The sequence below is a fragment of the Onychomys torridus genome, chromosome 2 (assembly GCF_903995425.1).
Source record: "Onychomys torridus chromosome 2, mOncTor1.1, whole genome shotgun sequence".
Classification (NCBI taxonomy): Eukaryota; Metazoa; Chordata; class Mammalia; order Rodentia; family Cricetidae; genus Onychomys; species Onychomys torridus.
In genome coordinates, this window is record NC_050444.1 from 139,925,873 (window position 1) to 139,947,455 (window position 21,583).

Here is a 21,583-nt window from a genome sequence, read left to right on the forward strand (position 1 = left end):
CAGTTATTTCTTGCATCTGAAAACTGTACAACAAAGGCACAACTGAAAGGAGAAAAAGTTTACGGAATGCCAGAAAACATCCCTACAGAGCACATATGGAAAAGAGGTTAGCATCTAAAACATTTAAAAAACCCAAACTCTCGTAACTCGTTAACTGCAAAAACAAAAACTCAATTTAAAAACTAGATAAAATCTTGATGAACATAAAAATGGCCAAGGAATAGATGAAAATCAGTTCAATATCACTAATTTGGAGGAAATCCAAACCACAACGAAACTGGGCCTGGCTGTACAGACCTATAGTCCCAGCTCCTCAGAGAGCAAAGGCAGGGGGGGATTTTGAGTTAAGATGCCAGCCTTGTACTACACGAAGAGTCAAAGGTCAGCCCTGGGTTATACAATGAGATCTAAATGATGTCTACCAACAGAAAAATAGATAAACAAAGTGTGTTGTGTACAGGCAATAGATTTATCACTCAGCCTTGAAAAAGAAAGAAATTCTAAGTAACATATGATACACTATTGATATCATTTGAGAACACACTGCTAAGTGAAATAGGCAAGCCACAAAAGGATAAATGCTTCATGATTCCACTTACTTGAAGTACCCAGGGGTGTCAAATTCAAATACACAGAAAGGAGAGTAGTGGTTACCAAGGGTTGATGGGAGAAGTTAATAAAGAGTGTTTAAGGCAGAGGAGGAGTGGATTGGGTGGGGGAGGTCAGAGAATGTAAATAAATAAATTTAATTAAAAAAAAGAAGAGTGTTTAGTGGGTACAGAGTTTCAACTTAACAGGATAAAGACAGTTCTGGATGGTGGTAATGGCTATATAACACTGTAAAAGTGCTTGACAGTACTGAACTGTACTTTTAAAATGATTAAGATGCTATTTGTACTTACAACTAAAAAAACAAAAACAAAAACCCAAACCAAAACTTCCCCTTAAGATACTACCTACAAGGAGACAAAGAATATCTTGGTAGGAAAACAGGCAGAAATCAATTTAACCAAGTGGTTGAAGCTACCATCACCATCAATGGAACAATTACATATTGTGGACCTCTGAGTACAACAGCACAGATAAAGAAGAACACTTCTGCAGTATTCTGCAGATTATAAATAAACAAACTGTAACCAGGGAAGGGGAGGACAGACACAACTCAGGAGCATCTAAAAACAACTTGCCTATGGTCTTCGATATTATACCAACATTAAATTTAATTAAGTTGGTAAATATACCATAGTTTTTCATCTTTATTCTTAGGAAATAACATATATTAAAATATTATTAATGGGGCATAATGTATGCAACCCAACTGTGATGGGTTAGAAAAAGTCAGTATGTATGTATCCTTCATGAAAGAGCAAAAGAGTGAGAAAAAATTCTACAATCAGTGCAGCAAATGTTAAGGATATTGGTGAATCTGAGTAAAGTGTATATGAGTTTTCTTCATTGTTCTTGAGGCTTTCTGAAAAACTGAAATTATTTCAAGAGAAGGTGAAAAATAAACACATTAATATGGATTACAATTTAAAATGGTAGGAAGATCATTTAGAAGGAGATATAGGGGCTCAGGGGTTAAGAGCACATATTCTTGCAGAGGACCCAAGTTTGGTTCCCAGCACCCACATGGCTGCACACAATTAGCTATAACTCTAATGACAGGGGATCTGACACCCTTTTCTGGCCTCCCCAGGCACTGCACAAATATGATGCACAGACATACATACAGGCAAAGCGTTCATCACATAAAATAAAAGTAAGGGTTGGGGATTTAGCTCAGTGGTAGAGCACTTGTCTAGCAAGCACAAGGCCCTGGATTCGATCCTCAGCTCAAAAAAAATAAATAAATAAAAATAAAAATAAATGAATCTTAAAAAGAATAAAATAAAAGGAGATACAGCACAAGTATAGCTTTCCAATAAGGAAACACATCTTACCCCAGTAGTCGCCACAGGAAGTGGATTGGCTGTGTAAAGGCTTCTTTTCCCATCATACACTGGTCTACGGTCTCCAAATATAGTCACTTTAAAATGCTGAACCATTGAGTCAACTACTTCTCTAAGGAAGGAAAAATACATTCACATAATCCTCTGCAAGATAAAATGCAAAACTATTAACTGAAATATTCCTGGCACTGTTTAATGACTTCAAAATAAGATTTTGCTTTCAGAGCCACAACTTAAGATAGCAGAAAGACTGACTGCAGGCAAAGGATGACACACAATTCCCAAAGACAAGAAGAATGAACCCAGTAAATCAATCATTTTGAAATCCTGTTGACCAGAAAGATACCAGAATTTGATTCAAAATCCCTTTCATCTTCTCTAAACACTCCCTGATTGTTTACCTTTATCTCTCAAACAGTAAGATGCTCTTTGTACTGTGCTAAAATACATCTTGTGTGTATCCCTATTTAGAGCAGCAGTCTATTGTATCATAATTATATCCTTCATTCCCAGAGTGAGTTTCCTGAGGATAACAGGCACATCTATATTCCTTATACTACTACCAGTGAGGTGCCGTGAGACGCCCAGCTGGGGATGTAGCGCAGTGCTGGCACACTTGCCTCACATGCACAAGGCCCGATGTTCACTCCCCCAGTACCACAAAAAGAAAGCTCTATTTTCATTCAGCAAACACAGAAAGGCATGAACAACTTACACTTACTCTCTTAGACTTTAGGGTTGGGGATTTAGCTCAGTGGCAGAGCACTTGCCTAGCAAGTGCAAGGCCCTGGGTTTGATCCTCAGCTCAAAAAAACAAAAACAAAACAAAACAAAACAAAAAAACATTCTAAGCATCGTTTGAGAATAATACGAAATACCTACAAATCAATACATCCTTTTTCCTTTTTTTTTCCTCAAGAACTTCTCTATGTAGCTTTGGCTGTCCTAGAACTCCCTCTGTAGACCAGGCTGACCTTGAACTCACAGAGATCCACCTGCCTCTGCCTCCTAAGTGCTGGGGTTAAGGGCGTGCAACACCACTGCCAGACTTTATTCACAACTTCTTAAAGACAGTGAAAAGGTGTTTAAAAGGATACATGCCAATTTATGTCTAGAGAGGAACTGTTTACATAATCTCAATACATCACAATAAGAGTACACTTGAACAGTATTAGTATGATTGAAATTAAAATCAAAAGATTAATATCTGAAAGATTCCCGGGGGGGGGGGGGGATCTTCCCTCAGGAGAGACCCCGAACCCAAGGAACACACCGAAACCATCCATCAGATGCAAACAGCAAGAGGGTTTATTTGAATACACAGGTACCTGGGGCGACAAGTCTCTCGGAGGACTTGTGCGCCTTCCTAGGGAAAGGGGGACTTTTTTATAGGATCCCAGGGGCAGAAGCACGGTTACAGAAGCGAGAAGCATAGTTACAGGGTTCCCATTGGTTGATTCAAATAAGGCCAGGGTGAACTTGGGGACATATGCTTAATTCTCGGAAATTTGGTGTGTGCGGCTGATCTGGCCTTGTCTAGGGCATAGTGAGTGTTTTCCTAGCCCAACTGTCTATTCCCCAAGGCCAGGTGGCCCACCATAGATATCCTGTTTTGACTCAATGGTTTCTCTCCCAAGGCCGGGTGGCCGACTATAGTTATGAACTCCTGTTTGGCCTTCTTCCCCTGAACTGCAGATATCCTGTTCTTTATGTTTAAGCCTTGCAAAATGGCGTCACAGCAGTCAAGCTACTGGGAGGGGGGGTCTTTCATATCTAGCCCAGGCGAGTGGGGAGGAAACGGGGAGAAGGAAGCCAGCATTTTCCAGAACAGAAAAGAAACCAAGCTGACTGGATTCCCAGAAAAACAGAGCTAGTCCAGGACAGGCTCCAAAGCTGTCTCAAAAAACAAAAAACAAACAAACAAAAAAACCCCAAACTTCTGACATAGCACAAAAATCTGTTTTCCACCCTGCTTTCAAATTTTGTGTTTTACTGAAACTCTTTTAAATCAACATCATGTCTTTCATAAGTAAGGTGACACTAAAGATTTGATTCAGCTATCCACTTTGGAGTCCTGAAAATTTCAAAGACTGCTCAAGTTTCCTTTTGTGAGCAAGACAGTGGTTCCACATGCCTTTGATCCCAGCACTCAGGAGGCAGAGGCAGGTGGATCTCTGTGAGTTCAAGGCCAGCCTGATCTTCAGAGAGTTCCAGGACAGTCAGGAATACATAGTAAAAGTTTCTTTTTTGTGGCCACTATTATAAAGTCCATTTTTTATATGCCACTGCCAAATAAATCATAAAGATCTCATTTGTTAGATATTTTTATTAAAAAACAAAAAACAAAAAAAAAACTCAACAACTGCTTTTAAGCTTACCAACTCCTAGAAGCCCAAACTACTCTAAACATCAAAATGGCAGGGGAGATTGAAATGGTAGAGCCAAAGTACTTCAGAGATAAGAGCATCCTGCTTTGATATATAGCACACGGTAGTTCCTTAATAAATTTCCAGGAGGGACAGTTGATCTACTTCAGTGACATTCCAAAACTGAGTGGAAAACATCTAAAGCTGAATTCAACAAATCTACTCCAGAGTTAAACCTCATTTTATTTTGTTATCACTTTTATTTAATTAATGGTGCCTCTGCCTCCCTTAGTACCCAGATTTGAAACCTGGCTGATCTCTTCCCCTCGTGACTTGCTGACTCCACCTCTGCAGCATTAGGAACTCCAGTCTTTCCATTCTGAATTACCACCATCTTAGATTAAGACCTTAGTCCTAGTACTTGGATTAAGTTTTTTGTTTTAATGTCTTTAGTTTTTTCTTCTCTAATCCGACTTACATGTCACTGCTAAATAAACCCCTAAGCTACATTATTCCTAAAGTACAAAAGCCTACGTTAGGGTTGGGCATGGTGGCTCATGCTCTTAATCCCAGCACCTGCATGACATGGGCAGGTGGATCTCTGTGAGTTCTTGGCCAGCCTGATCTACAGGGGGAAAAAGTGATGAGCTAATCATCCTTGTCAGTTCTCTAACAAACTGAATTCCTTCCTGCCATCTCCTATCCCCATTCTCCTAAGTTAGTCCTTCTGGTGTGCTTGATAAAGCATGTAACTTATGTGTTCTTACCTTTACCTTCGATACTTGATTTTTAAAAACCTATTCATACTGCTAGGGCAAGATCAGTTTCTTTTTTAGTAGCTATTTTTCCAATTTTTTCCCCCCAAAGGCTTCATCTGTGTGATGTTTTGAAAGAAAATGGCCCCCAAAGGGAGTGGCACTATTAGGAGGTGTGGCCTTGTTGGAGGACGTGTGTCACTGTTGGGGTGGGCTTTAAGGTCTCTTTTGCTCAAGTTTCCTTCAGTGTGACAGTTCAGTTGATTTTTTGTTGCCTGCAAAATGTAGCACTCTCAGCCTGCACACAGCCATGTTCCCCATCATGATAATAATGGACTGAACCTCTGAAATTGTAAGCGAGCCTCCTCAATTAAATGCTTTCCCTATGAGAGTTGCTGTGGTCATGGTATCTTCTCACAGCAATAAAAACCCTAAGACAGTCCATGAAAAGCAGTTGTAAACGAATGTACTTAGTTCGTTTCTGACTGATACAACATATTCTATATTTTTTTTTATTATTTAGCCATTCTCCCATCAATTAGACTTTACTTATCTAATGCCAGTTATAAAAGAAACACAGCTGCAATGCATCATTTCCATACATGTATCCTCATGAACCAGCGAGAATTAACCTCTCGTTATGCACCCAGAAAAAGGGCTGTAGGCAAAGTGAATTTTATCAAAGAAATAATGAACTTCTAAGTTGCTCTCCCAAATGGTTCACAATCTTTGATGTTCCATTTCATTATGTCTCAGTCACATTTTGCTTTCTAATATATTTTTCTTTCCTTTTCTCCTCCTCCTCCTCGTCCTCCTCCTCTTCCTCCTCCTTTTTCTTCTTCTTCTCCTTCTCCTTCTCCTTCTCCTTCTTCTTCTTCTTCTTCCTCTCTCTCTCTTTCTTTTTTCCTAGACAGGGTTTCTCTGTAACAGCCCTAGATATCCTGGAACTCCCTTTTGTAGACAAGGCTGGCCTCAAACTCATAGAGATCTAACTGCCTCTGTCTCCCAAGTACTGGGATCAAAGGTGTGTACCACCACAACCCAGAGCTTTCTAATATTTACTAGCCAGATGGGCATAACTTAAAACCTTTTAAATTTAGATCTTACTTATTACTAGGAAATTTGAACATCTGTCTGTGTGTGTTCACTCTTCTGCAAATTCCCTGTTTGCTTCCTTTGCAAACATTGGATCTCCACAGTCTTCTTGTTGTATTGAAGATATCTCATTTATATTCTAGACAGTAATTCACAATCAGTTGCTATAAAGATCTTTGCCCACTGTTTTAATATTGTCTGTGTACCTGAAACCCACCGTTTTATAATATGGCTTCATATTTTTAAGATGCTTTTTTAAGAAACACTACCTCAATACAGGTTGCATATCCTTCATCTGAAATGCTTAGAATTAGAAGCATTTAAGATTTTTTTAAATCACTGTATATACATATATGATATGTATACACCAATGTTATTCCTCAGCCACTAAGAAAATCAAAATCCTGTCAGCTTGAGGAAATTTGATGGAACTAGTCATATGCTAAATAAATGAGTCTTCACAGATGTACAAATGTTACATGTTTTACCTTCATATTTGGAAGCTAGAATTAAATATGTGTGTGTCTTTTTTTTAAAGATTTATTTATTTATTATGTATACAGAAGAGGGTGCCAGATCTCATTACAGATGGTTGTGGGCCACCATGTGGGTGCTGGGAATTGAACTCAGGACCTCTGGAAGAACAGTCAGTGCTCTTAACCTCTGAGCCATCTCTCCAGCCCGTTGTGTGTGTGTGTGTGTGTGTGTGTGTGTGTGTGTGTGTGTGTGTGTGTTTGTTTGTTGATAGCCATTATTAGGCCAGGTAATTGGAAAAGGAAAGGAAAGAAAGACGTCAGAGTCAGTATAAGAAGCATAGTTGAGGAATGCTATAACTATGTGGAAGATACACACGGAGCTGAAGAGATAGCTCAAAGATTAAGAGGCACTTGCTGTTCTTTCAGAGAACTAGGTTCAGTTTCCAGCACACACATGGAAGCTCACAACCTTTCATAGGCACATACATGTATGTAACATATTCGTGTAACACACTTGTACACATCAAGCCAAAAAAGATACACATATACGCAAGTACATCAATGAAAATCATTAATTATAGCCAGGTAGTGATGGGATAGGCCTTTAATCCCAGCACTCTGGAGGAAAGGCAGGCAGATCTCTAAGAGTTCCAGGACAGCCAAGGCTATAGAGAAAAACCCTGTCTTGAAAAACTTAAAAAGAAGAAGGAGGAGGAGGAGGAGGAGGAGGAGGAAGAGGAGGAGGAGGAGGAGAAGGAGAAGAAAGTCATTAATTGTGCTGGCTAGTTTTATGTCAACTTGACATAAACTAAAGTCATCTGAGAGGAGAGAACCACAATTAAGAAAATGTCTCTATAAGACTGGGCTTTAGTCAAGTCTGTAGGGCATTTTCTTAATTAGTGATTGATGGGGGAGGCCCAACCCATTGTGGGTGGTGCCATCCTTCCTTGGGCTGGTGGTTCTGGGTTCTATAAGAAAGCAGGCTGAACAAGCCATGGGAAGCAAGCCAGCAAGCAGCATCCTTCTGTGGCCTCTGCATCAGCTCCTGCCTCCAGGTTGCTGCCCTGTTTGAGTTCCTGTCCTGATTTTTTGATGATGACCAGTGATACAAAAGTGTAAGCCAAATAAACCCTTTCCTCCCCAAGTTGCTTTTTGGTCCTGGTGTCTCACTGAAGTAACAGAACCCCTAACTAAGATATTAAGGAAATATTAAAATATTAATTATGCAAAAGTGAAAATACAAAAGAAATCATGCTCATCAGCTAGAACGTATTTCAATTATTTAAAGGAAGATTTTGTATGTATGTGTGCAAGTGTGTGTGGGTGTGTCTACATGCACATGGTGTGTGCATGAGTGTGGATGAATGACCTAAGGGTTGAATTCAGATCTTCGACACTTGCAGCACTTTATTGACTAAGTGCTCTCAAAGACCCTCACAAATATGTTTCCAGTATAACACTGAGGTTTTTTCCAAATAATAAATGGACATACCACAATGCATTACCATCAACTATAATAAACTGTTTTTTTTCCTGATAAATAATAATAGGCTATCACTCTATATCCCAAGCTGGTCTAAAATTCATACCAACTTCAGGCTCCCTCCTAACTGCTGGGATAATAGTTATGAGCTGACACACCTAGCTTCTAAACATTCTAATGCCAAGAACGAATTCTAGCAGTTATCAGAAACTATTAACTGATTTTCAGTATAGTATAGTTATTAGTTATAAAATACCTGTCTTCTATTAGAACAACAGAAGTGGAGAAGGTGGGAATATAGTCTCTTGATTTTTTTTTTGTTCAATGTAGAATTTTTAGCAGAACATTTGTATATATTGTTAAAACAATTTCTTAGCTTTATAAGAAGTGAAACTACATAAATAAAATACATAGCATTTTAATTAAAATTTTTTAATTTTAATTTCTTTTTTTATTAATATATTTATTTATTTTCATTTTACATACCAACTCCAGTTCCCCTTCCCTCCCCTTCTCCCGCCTCCTCACCTCCCTCCCTCTCTACCCCCATCCACTCCTCAGAGTGGGTAAAGCCTCCCATGGTAGTCAGCAAAGTCTGGCATACCAAGTTGAAGGAGAGCCTAGCCCCTCCCCATTGTATCAAGGCTGAGCAAGGTATCCCACCACAGGGAATGGGCTCTAAAAAGCCAGTTCTTGCACCTGGGCTAAGTCCTGGTCCTGCTGCCAGGGACCCCACAAACAGATCACACCACACAACTGTCACCCACATTCAGTGGGCCTAGTTCGGTCCCATGCAGGTTCCTGAGCTGTCAGTTCAGAGTCAGTGAGCTCCAACTGGCACCGGTCAGCTGTCTCTGTGGGTTTCCCATCATGATCTTGACCCTGTCTTCTTCTCCTCTTCCTCCTCCTCCTCCTCCTCCTCCTCCTCCTCCTCCTCCTCCTCCTCCTCCTCCTTTTTTGAATGCCAAATGTCGTTTATTGAAGGAGGGAGGAGGTCTTAGATACAGGCTTACAGCACAATGGGAGAACCCAGAGGGCAGAAGTTCGCTTCTGATGTTTTGTTTTTGTAGCTGAGGATCGAACCCCGGGCCTTGCACTTGCTAGGCAAGTGCTCTACCATTGAGCTAAATCCCCACCCCCGTTCCTGATTAATTTAAAATTTTAAATTACATCATTTCTTTCATGTGTGTATATGTGGGTAGGTGCACATGTCATGGCATGCATGTGGAGGCCAGAGCTTGAAGAAATCAGTTCTCTCCTGCTGCCACATGGGTCTCAGGGATCAAACCCAGGCTGTTAGGTCATCAGGTTTGCCAACAGATGCTTTTCCCCACTAAGCCATCTGGACAGCATTTTTTTTTTTTTAAGATGGGGGTCCTACTGTGTAGCTCTGGCTATACTGGAACTCATTATGTAGACCAGGGTGTCTAGAACTCATAGACACAGACCTTCTCTGCCTCTGTGCAAGGATTAAAGGTGTGCACCACTACATCAGGCCAATAAGCCCAACATTTTAACTTAATTTAACTTAACCTCCTTTCACTAACAAACTTAGTCTGGGAAAGGGAGAGTTCTTACAGAAAATTCTTGCAGGAAATTTTTTTTTCAGAACTTCAAACTACATTTTAAAATTGAGAATTTAGCCAGGCGGTGGTGGCGCATGCCTGTAATCCCAGCACTTGGGAGGCAGAGGCAGGCGGATCTCTGTGAGTTCGAGGCCAGCCTGGTCTACCGAGCGAGATCCAGGAAAGGCGCAAAGCTACACAGAGAAACCCTGTCTCGAAAAACCAAAAATAAATAAATAAATAAATAAATAAATAAATAAAATAAAATAAAATAAAATAAAATTAAGAATTTACCTGGCAATTACTCTGGAAATGGAGCTCACCTGAGTATGGCGAGTCTTACAAAGGCTACAGCCTCCTTCCCACTCTAACCTCAACTGTCACTGCCTACATCTTAGTACCGAGTCTTCCGGTGCCATCATGCTGTGGTGCACAGATGTAAATTGTAATTTAATAAACACGTGTTTAATTTCAACATTTAAATACCTTGAAGAAATTTGCAACGGTCTACTCAATTTCCCTGTACACTTAGCTGGATAAACCTGAAGTCATGTTTCTAAAATACATGGATTAATTGTGGCCACTCACTTCCTTAAAAAAATATATGCCATTTTAAATTTATTTATTAAACCCTCTTTCTTACTGAATACCTATTCTCTTTCTTTCTTTCTTCTTTTTTTTTTTTCCCCGAGACAGGGTTTCTCTGTGTAGCACTGCGCCTTTCCTGGAACTTGCTTTGGCGACCAGGCTGGCCTTGAACTCACAGAGATCCACCTGCCTCTGCCTCCCGAGTGCTGGGATTACAGGTGTGCGCCACCACTGCCTGGCCCTCTTTTTTTTATATATTTAAAAATGTTTATTTCTGTGCATAAATGTTTGCCTGCACGTGTGTCTATGTACTGTGCGTGTGCCTGGTGCCCAAAGAGGCCAGAAGGAAATGTTAGATTCCCTAAGACTGGAGCTAGAGATGATAGTGAGCCCCCAAAGCAGCCAGTGCTCTTAACTGCTGAGCCATTACTCCAGCCACAAAGTAGTGTTTTTAATCAAAACAACAACAAAAAGAGACAGACCAACAACACATACCCCCAAAGCAGAAAATACGTCTAGAGAGTAAGTCTGCAGAGAAGCTGACTCACAGAATGACTCATGAGTATTTCCTGGGTATTTCTCCAAGAAAACTCCTCCGACTACACTGGAAACTTGTTTGGCTAGGATATCTAGTCTAGTATTATGATTAATGCCTTAGTGCTAAATATCTGCTTATGTAGCACAAGAAACTCCTCATACTCATAAAGTATTAGAAAATTCCAGTCAATTAAAACATGATCACTTTGACATTATAGAAGGTAGCAACACAATCTTTACATTAATAAAAAACAATTTGATATAGCTTTATCCATTTTCAAAAAGTTAGTCAGAACTAACTGCTTCATTTTGACCCTCAACTATTTTGGTAATATTCAAAGGGAATTGAAAAAAAAGAGGTATGGTGCCCACGCCTGTAATCCCCACACTTAGAAGACTAAGGAAGGAGGGTCACTACTGTCTCAAAAGGGGTAGGCGGCTGCAAAAGGTCTATTGAGTTCCTATTACCCCTACCCCCACCCCTTAAAGCAGGATCTCCTTATATAATCCAGGCTGGCCTGGAACTTGTTATATGTAGACCAGGTTAACTTCAAACTCATTATTTGAATAACTAAGGCTGGCCTCTTAACTCATGGTTATCTTTCTGCTTCAGTCTCCTAAGTGCTGAGATACATACACCAGTCAACTGGTAACAGACTAATCAACACAGGTCCATCCTTTGTCAACATGATTCTTAAACATTATTATTATTATTATTTTGGTTTTTTGAGGCAGGGTTCCTCTATGTAACCTTAGCTATCCTGGAACTCACTCCGCCACCACCATCCAGTGGAACATATTATTTTTATTCATAATATTCCATCCCCAGCCCTCAAAGCTCATGGCATCTTATGATGCAAAATGCAATTAGTTATCTACAGGAGGAGTTCCCCCCAAAACTGAAGAGTTCTAACACTTTCAAAAGACCCCAGTCTAAAGTGTCTTCTGAGACTCAAAGCAATCTCTTAATTATGAGCTGTTGTAAATTAAGAACCCAAGTCCTGTATTCCCAACAAATAATATTACGAAGTAAACACTGGCAAAAGAGGGGAATTGGAGGACAGTAAGTAAAGAGCAGGCCAAAGTCTGCCACGCTATGGTTCCATGTCTAGCATCTGTACCTCACAGTAACTTACACTGAGCTCCACTGGCCACAGGTAGCCCCACCCCTCCCATCCCACAGCCTGCAGCTCATGCAGCCTCCCTTGGGCTGGCTCTATCCTATGCCTACAGCTTTTCTTGGTGTATATCTCAAGCTCTGGCATCTCTGACATCAGGGTCTCCACTACAATTTAGACTTTATTTCACAGCTTCGTTCAATGGCCTCTCAGGGCCTCTTCGTGGGGACTCCAGCACTGCCACTGTCACTCTAGGGTATAGCCCAAGGAGCTTTCTGGAAACTTAGTACAAACTTTCAGAACCATGCAACCCTTGAATTTTCCACCAAGCTGTGCTACCAGATCAAGATGTAGTTAGTCTGGTATTCTTCTACCACAGATGTAGTGGCCTCTGTGCACCTGAACCCAAGGAAACACTCCATGGGCAGTTGTTCTTTTCTTTCTTTTTTATTCATTTACATTTTTTACTTTTATTTATTCTGTGTGTCTTTCACATCATGCATCTTGATCCCATTAATTTCCCTGTCCCTTTGCATCTGCCCGTTGGCCCTGCAACCCACCCAATTCTCCCCCAAATAAAACAAAATTTTAAAGGAAGAAATTTAAAATCTCTTCATGGAAGCTGCAGTGTGACACACTGAGTCACGCAGTAAACCCCTTTGTCCATTTATCTTTACTTGCAAGTGTCCATGGCAAAGAGTCACTGGTCTGGTTTGAGGCCTCTGGTTTCCACTACACTGTCAATGCTGGGCCCTCACTGGGACTCTTCTTGGATATCCTACTGTTGCCTTGCAGTGTGCAGATCCTGCAGCTTTGGGTCTGGCCCCTTCATGTGCTCCAGCAGATCATAGATGGGGTGGATGCTGGGGCAGGCCAAGTCATAACCCTGGTTCTGGGTCTGGGCAGCTGCAGGGTTGGTCTGCCAGCCAGTTTTCCCCTGTCCTCGCCACCAAGTGAGCTCTCCAGCACTGTTCCAGCCAATTCACCTCTTGTAGCAATGAGTGAGGGGAAGAGTCACTTCCTGCCTTCATACCCTCAGAGCTGGCTCTCCCACACCTACACCATCAGGGCCAGCTCCACTGTGTTGCCCAGGCAAGGTACAGGGGCCACTCTCCTGTGTCTGCAGCTGGTGAGGGGCAGGGACAGCCCACTCCCATGATCCCTGGGCCAGCTCCTCCACCTGTCCCATGCATCAATGGTTGGGGATATGGACACACACACACACACACACACACACACACACACACACACACATACACACACACACACCCCTCTCCTCTTCCCATGCCACATGTCAGATGAGTAATGGAAAAGCCACTCCCCAACCCTGGGGCTGAGTCACCCACACCTGACAACAGATCCAACTCTGCTATTGTGCCTAGGCAAGGAGCAGGGCCCACTTTCCTGAGTGCTGCAGCTGGTATTGGGTGAGGGGTAAGGAGGGTATCTCTCCCCCACCCATACTACTAAATGACAGATAAGCCAACAGGGCGAGCTCTATTGTGTTGCCCAGGTGAGGTGCAGGGCCTGCTTTCCCGAGTGTTGCAGCTGGAGGCGGGGGCGCAGGAACAGCTTTCCTGCTCTTGTGACCTCAGGGTCAGTTCCCCCACCTGCCCCAGGCATTGATGGGGCAGGGGTGGGAATGGAGGGGGAGCAAGCGGTTGTTTTCAAGCAGGGAATCCCTTCAGCAGCATTCTCAGTGCATCCTCAGTTAAGGCTCCCTCCTTTCAAACAAACTTGTATTTTCATAGGCTAGACTCTTCGATGGGCGAGTTTCTGAACTCCTGGTACCTTCCTCTTGTCCCAGTGCAGGACAAGAGACTTATTTATTTATTTATTTATGTTTTGTGGAGCTGAGGATCGAACCCAGAGCCTTGTGCTTGCTAGGCAAGAGCTCTACCACTGAGCTAAATCCCCAACCCCGATTTATTTATTTAGAGATAAGGTCTCCTTATATGGCCCTGGCTGCCTTAGAGACTTGTTGTGATGTGCCTCTGAAGCCAGGTTAAAGACATGCAGTGTAATGCCTGAGATATTCTCATTCTCTCTCTCTCTCTCTCTCTCTCTCTCTCTCTCTCTCTCTCTCTCTCTGGTTTTTTTGAGACAGGGTTTCAACAGCTCTGGCTGTCCTGGAATTCACTTTGTAGACCAGGCTGGTCTTGAACTCTGAGATCTGCCTGCCTCTACCTCCCAAGTGCTCTGAGATTTCTCTTTAATGACCTTACTTTCTTTAACAATGTTAGCTGATCTCAACACATCCTCCTTGCATGTATCTCTAAATTTGTTTACATTCCTTTCCTCACCAAGTGTTTATTTTAAATAAAATAACATTTTAAATGTCTTTCTGCTCTCTCACTGCAGATCTGATTAAGAGCAGTGAGTGGTAATTATGTCACAGTCTGGATGTTACCTGTCTTGAAATTCCCTCTAGCAAACAATGTAGTCCATTACTTTTCAATTCATTCTCCAAATATTCAGAAAACAGGCAGAATGTGTCCAGATGACTTTTTTTTTTTTTTTTTTTTTTTTTTTTTTTTTGGCCAGAATATGACACAAATGAGCTAGTTAGCCCATTTCTGAATTTGGTGGCTTATAGAAACCTCCTAACTAGGCCTCTGCTATCTGCATATCTGCATTTGTTCCTCCAAAGTCCCTTCAGAATGGCCCATAAGTTCTGCTGACAGCATTCTAGAGCTTCTCTAGCTGGAACCTTCCATTATACAACAGCATGAAGTACACATTCCCAGTCCAAAGAGAAGATTGGGAAGACTAGACTACAGCAGTCTGAAACCCAGAAGGCCAACCAACAAACCCCCTCACTCCATGCCCAGCACCTGAGGCTCGGGGGCACCATTCTTCCTATAAACCAATCCCAAAGGCCTATAAACCACATGCTGGGGTCGGTTTGTTTTTAAATTTTTTAAATTACATTTTTATTTCATTAATTTTGTATGTGTGGAGAAGCATGCCATGGTGCACATGGTGCCTATGAGTCTGTTCTCCCCTTCTGCCACATGGGTTCCAGGGCTCAAACCTGAGTTATCAGAGATCAAGCGTGGTGGCAGGCACCTTTACCCACTGAGCCATCTCCCTCCCTCCCCACAATTACATTTATCACAGCAACAAATCTACCATTAGTAGTAGTTTTCCAAATCATTCTTCTTGTGGTTCTGACAGACATCCGACAAAAGTAACTTAAGAAGGGTTTGCTGCAGTTCAGATTGAGAGTTGCAATCCACCACAGCACATGAGTCTTGGTGGCAAGAACATGAAGCAGCTGATCACACTATGTCCATAGTCAGGAAAACCAAGAAATAAAGGTTACTACTCAACTGGCTTCCTCCTTTTTCCTTTTTCCTTCAGTTTGGAACCATAGTCCCTGGGATGGTATCACCCACATTCTGGGTAGGTCTTTCACCCTCTATTAAGCCTCTGTAAATATACCCACATTGTGGATAAAGTGTCTCCTGGGTGATTCCAAATCCAGTCAAGATGACAAGGAAGATTAACCAACATACCCTACAACGTCTGTTCTTTTCTACCTACTATTGCATTCATCATATTTACTTTTATAATGGGCTTTGTTTTGTTTTGCTCAAGACAGGGTCTCTCTACATAACTCTGACTGTCCTGGAACTCACTCTGTAAAGCAGCTGGCCTCAGACTCACAGAGATCCAACTGCCTCTGCCTCTGCCTCTCGAGTGCTGGAATAAAAGATGTGTGCCACCAAGCCCAGCTATGGCATAAACACACACACGCACGCACGCACGCACGCACGCACGCACGCACGCACGCACAAACACAAATTTGGATAGATAGACAGATACGGTCTTGTGGTGATATATTGTGTCCCCCAATATATTGTGCCTCCTAATAAACTTATCTGGGGTCAGAGGGCAGAACAGCCCTCTAGATAGACATAGAGGCCAGAAAATGGTGGCACACATACTTTTAATCCTATCACTTGGCGGGCAGAGATCCATCAGGATCTCTGTGAGTTCAAAGCCACACTGGAAAGAGCTAGGCATGGTGACCCATGCCTTTAATCCCAGGAAGTGATGGCAGAAAGCAGATAGGTATATAAGGCATGAAAACCAGGAACTAGAGCTGGTTAAGCTTTTAGGCTTTTAGCAGCAGTTCAGTTGAGATCCATTTGGATGAGGACTCAGAGACTTCCAGTCTGAGGAAACAGGATCAGCTGAGGAATTGGCAAGGTGAGGTGGCTGTGGCTTGTTCTGCTTCTCTGATCTTCCAGCATTCACCCCAATACCTGGCTTCAGGTTCGATTTTATTAATAAGACCTTTTAAGATTAGTGCTACAGGGTCTAATTATTTTAGATCAAATAATTCTTTTTCTTCCAAGTGAGGCTTCTGCAGTTCTAATTTCACCTTTTCTGTTAAAGTGTGTTTTTAAGTCATTTTACCTTCCTGGATTTCATCTACATTGGATTAACTGACCTCTTAAATAACCGTAAGAGGTTATTTCCAACACTATATTCCAAAACATTTCCTGCCCTCAAAAGAACTCGGTATTACACCTTAATCACAACATTCACATTTTATTGTTTTAACATATTTAACTCAGTGCTCATTCACTTTCAGTTATAACAGAAATAGTAACTAGAATGGTAAGCCCAAGAAAAAGTGATCTGACATTCATATTTCTTACATGTCTTGTTACCACTATTCAATTACAAATTTCTTTTACTTTTCATTCACTTATTATCTTTTAATTAAAAAATGGGGGGTATACTACTGCCACCATCATTTTAAAGGGGGCACTATGAAAACGGTAAGATGAGGTGGGGAAGGAAAAGAACACACACATGAATGACCTAACAGCTGCTGGGGAACATTCTCTGTACACTGTAAATACGTATTACTCCTGTTGGTTAGCAAAGAGCTGATTGGCTGATGGCTAGGCAGGCTAAGGCGAGGCAGGAGAACCAGACTAAGAGAATGCTGGGAAGAAGAAGAAGGAGGTGTCCAGAGAGACACCATGAGACAGAGTGAGCAGGATGGGAAGTATTACATGAGGTGAATGAGCCCCAGGGCAGTACATAGATTAATAGAAATGGGTTCATTTAAGTTGTAAAAGCTAGCTAAAAACAGGTTTAAGCTATGGACTGAGCATTTATAATTAAAATTAAGTCTCTGTGTGGTTATTTGGGGAACAGCTGACAGGACCGAAAAGCCCACCTACAAATAGTAGACAAGCTCAGAATACTTGGCCAGATTTCTTTTTCTTTTCTTTTCTTTTTCTTTTTCTTTTTTTTTTTTGGAGCTGAGGATCAAACCCAGGGCCTTGTACTTGCTAGGCAAGCACTCTACCACTGAGCTAAATTCCCAACCCCCAGGCCAGATTTCAAACAACATGCAAACATGACTTGAACCTTTTCTTTTCCATTTATTTATTTGTTTGTTTATTCATTCATTCATTCATTCATTCATTCATTCATTCATTTATTATGTGTACAATGTTCCCCCTGCATGTGTGCCTACAGGCTAGAAGAGGGCACCAGATCTCATTATAGATGGTTGTGAGCCACCATGTGGTTGCTGGGAATTGAACTCAGAACCTTTGGAAGAACAGCCAGTGCTCTTAATGTCTGAGCCATCTCTTCAGCCCTGACTTGAACCTTTTCTATTACCACATGAATAACATGTAAACTCATACATAATGGGATAATCTGAAGGAAGTTTGAAGATTTCTCTTATCATCCACTGCTGAAGTACAAATTTCAAAACAAATTACTATGTATTTCTGGTCAAAGTTTTATATCATATCATTGTTATTCAAATATGTAAAAAAGACATATAACTTACAAACAGAAAATGGCAGTTAGACTTCATGATTCTTACCTGTTCACTCTCCTAGGACACTTGTCTGGTTTAATATCTACCTCATAGAGGTAGACATCAATCTTTGGAATTTCAACTTGAAAACAGTTAGCCAGCAGCTTAATGGGTTTGCCCATAGTGCCATATCCAGGTCTTCTGGGCACTATGAGTAGGGGCTGGGCCCCAGTGGGTCCTGTAGGGAGGAGAAAAAAAGTGTCACACAGTGAAAAGCCATACTTACGTCATCTTGTCAACTAGGGTAGGTTAGAACTCTAGGTACAGCTGATAAGTGTCAAAACTTAGTTCTGGAAAGTTATTCTTAGCATTTCTATTTCTTTCATTTCATTCCCTTCATTAAAAACAAATAACTGGGGTTGGGGATTTAGCTCAGTGGTAGAGCGCTTGCCTAGCAAGTGCAAGGCCCTGGGTTTGATCCTCAGCTCCAAAAAACCAAAAAAACAAATAACTGCCGGGCGGTGGTGGCGCACGCCTTTAATCCCAGCACTCGGGAGGCAGAGGCAGGCGGATCTCTGTGAGTTTGAGGCCAGCCTGGGCTACAGAGTGAGATCCAGGAAAAGCTACACAGAGAAACCCTGTCTTAAAAACAAAACAAAACAAAACAAAAACAAAAACAAAACCACCCAAATAACTAAGCTCTGGAAGGGATAGGCAGAAGAACAATCATGCAAACTCAAGTAAGCAGCACATATCAGACCGAGGGAGCATGAGACCAACAGCAAAACAAATCAAAAAGAAAATCAAGAACAAACTTAATATAAAAGTAAAATGGGGGCTAGGGAGATGGCTCAGTGGATAAAGTGTTTGCTGTGTAAACATGAGGACCTGAGTTTGGGTTTGGGGGAAAACCCATATAAAAGCTGCTGTGCTTATAGTCACTGCATTGAAGGCAGAGACAGGAGGCTCCAGGGGACACGTGTGCCAGACAGTCTAGTTGAAACCCTGAGCTTCACGGCTTCACGTTCGATGAAAAACTGTCTCAAAAATAAGGTGGAGAGGCTGGAGAGATGACTCAGTGGCTAAGAGCACTAGTTGGTCTTGTAGCAGACCCAGGTTCAGTTCCCAGCACCCACGTGGCGGTTTACAATCATCTATAATTCTAGTTCCAGGAGATCTGACACCTTCTTCTGAACCCCTTGGGCACTACATACATACATGCAGGTAAAACACACACACACACACACACACACACACACACACACACACACTCGTTAAAAAAAATAACTAAAGCTGGGCGGTGGTGGCACACATCCCTAATCCCAGCACTCGGGAGGCAGAGGCAGGTGGATCTCTGTGAGTTCAAGCTCAGCCTGATCTACACAGCAAATTCCAGGATAGGCTCCAAAACTATACAGAGAAACCTTGTCATGAAAAAGAAAGAAAGAAAGAAAGAAAGAAAGAAAGAAAGAAAGAAAGAAAGAAAGAAAGAAAGAGAGAGAGAGAGAGAGAAAGAAAGAAAGAAAGAAAGAAAGAAAAGAAAGAAAGAAAGAAAAAGCCAGGCAGTAGTGGTACACGCCTCTAATCTCAGCACTTAAGGGAGAGGCAGGTGGATATTTGTGAGTTCGAGGCCAGCCTGGTCTACAGAGTGGATTCCAGGACAACCAGGGCTACACAGGGAAACCCTGCCTCTAAATAAACAAACAAACAAACAAACAAACAGTTAGGTAGAGAGGAGACTGAGGAAAAACTTTCCAACATCAACTATTGGCCTCCATATACATAGGTGTGTTAACCTGCACAAACACATATATACATAAGCATAACACAAACACACTTTGGCTAGGTGGGGTGGTGTATGGCTGAAATCCCAACACTCAGGAAATAGAAACAGAAGGATCAGGAGTTCAAGGATCATCTTTGAGTACACAGTGAGTTAAGAAGCTAGTTTGGTTTACATAAGAACTTGTCTCAAAAGATGGCTCAGAGGTTAAGAGCACCGACTGCTCTTCCAGAGCTCCTGAGTTCAATTCCCAGCAACCACATGGTGGCTCACAACCATCTGGAATGAGATCTGGTGCCATCTTCTGGCCTGCAGACATACAGGCAGACATAACACTGTATACATTAATAAATAAATAAATCTTTAAAAAATTTAAAAACAAAACAAAGCAAAATGACAGAAAAAAGGAAATCAATCTATAATAATCAGATAACAAAATGATAAAAGATGAATCATTTCAAACATCAACTGACAGTTTCTTTTTAAGTTTACTATATGCATTGATTTAGTATATATTGATTTATATAGTGTAGGAGACAGTGTGAGGACAAGCATGTGGCCGTCAGGGACAACTTTGTAGGAGTTGGTTTTCTCCTTCCACCACGTGGGTCCCAGGGATGGACCTGAGGAGTTCTGGCTTGTCAGCAAGCACTTTACTCAGTCATTTCACTCACTTACTGCAAGTTCCAAGCAACACCGACTCTCATTTTAAATGAAGAAGAAGACTTAAGTAACCCATACCAGGTTTTTCAAAGGAATCACTAAAAGACATCACAGACGTGACAATGAGTTTGACGGAGTGATGAAAGAGACAAACTGCTAGGGAAACACAACTTGCTGACACACGACTGTATCTCAGATCCCAACAGTTCTCCACTGGTAGGAATATAAAACGGCACAGTACAGTCATTCTGGAAAACAACACAGTGGTTCCTAAAATACCAGCAGAAAAGCGCTGGAGAGGTGGCTCACAGGTTAAGAGCACTGGCTGCTCTTCCAGGGGACTCAGGTTTGATTCCCAGCAGCCACAAGGCAGCTCGCTATTCTCTGCAACTCCTGTTCCAGGGGATCTGACACCCTCTTCTGGCCTCAACAGGCACTGGGCACACGCATGGTGCGCTGACACGGAGGCAAACCATCCACACCCACAGAAAAACAAACAAACAAGTAAACAGGAGACAAAAACTAGCAAAAGTGTGGGCTGGAGAAATGGCTGCACTGTTACGATACTGCACTGTTACGATAGACAGACTGCTCTTGAGGAGGATTCCAGTTCAGTTCCCAGCATGCATGGTATGTTGTTCACAACTGCCTATAATCCCAGCTCCTTCTGGCCTCTGTGGGCACCTGTATTACACTGTACATGCTGCCACACAAACATACACGTACACATACACTTAAGTGAAAATAACTTTTTTTTTTTTCGAGACAGGGTTTCCCTGTGTAGCTTTGCGCCTTTCCTGGAACTCACTTGGTAGCCCAGGCTGGCCTCGAACTCACAGAGATCTGTCTGCCTCTGCCTCCTGAGTGCTGGGACTAAAGGCTTGTGCCACCACCGCCCAGCCTTTTTTTTTTTTTTTTTTTTTTTTTTTTGTTAAAAATAACTCTTAAAATAACAAAAGTAGCATATGCTACAATAAGTTTTCAATTCTGTTTTGTTAAGAATCTTCTTCTATTTTGAGTAGTTTGTATATGGAAGGACGTACATATATTAGCCATAGAGCATGGGTGAAGGTCAGAGGACAGCTTACGAGTCAGTTCTCTCCTTCCACCATGTGGGTCCCAGGGATTGAACCCAGATCCCCAGGCTTGCTGCCAAGTGCACATAATCTCACAGGCCCTGAGTCAGGCACTTGCTACAATATATAGCCCAAGTTGGCCTTGACAAGTTCTCTTCCATCAACTTTCCAAATGTTGGGATTATAAGACCCAGTAATTCTACTTTAGGGTAGGGAGGTGCATGAGTAAGCGTGTGTGTGTGTGTGTGTGTGTGTGTGTGTGTGTGTGTGTGTGTGTGTGTTATTTAAAAGAGCTGGGCAGTGGTGGCACACGCTTTAATCCCAGCACT

At 41.8% G+C, this 21,583-nt stretch overlaps 1 protein-coding gene across 1 annotated transcript in view; it reads right to left on the reverse strand.

Annotated features, from left to right (window-relative positions):
- Positions 1–21,583, reverse strand: part of Ago3 (argonaute RISC catalytic component 3) — a 105,933-nt gene that overhangs the window by 74,408 nt on the left and 9,942 nt on the right. The window contains exons 2-3 of the mRNA XM_036179369.1: positions 17,799–17,970; positions 1,944–2,064 (exon numbers count right to left, since the gene is read on the reverse strand). Of these exons, the coding sequence (XP_036035262.1) occupies positions 1,944–2,064; positions 17,799–17,970 (293 nt within the window). The remainder of the gene's footprint in view (positions 1–1,943; positions 2,065–17,798; positions 17,971–21,583) is intronic.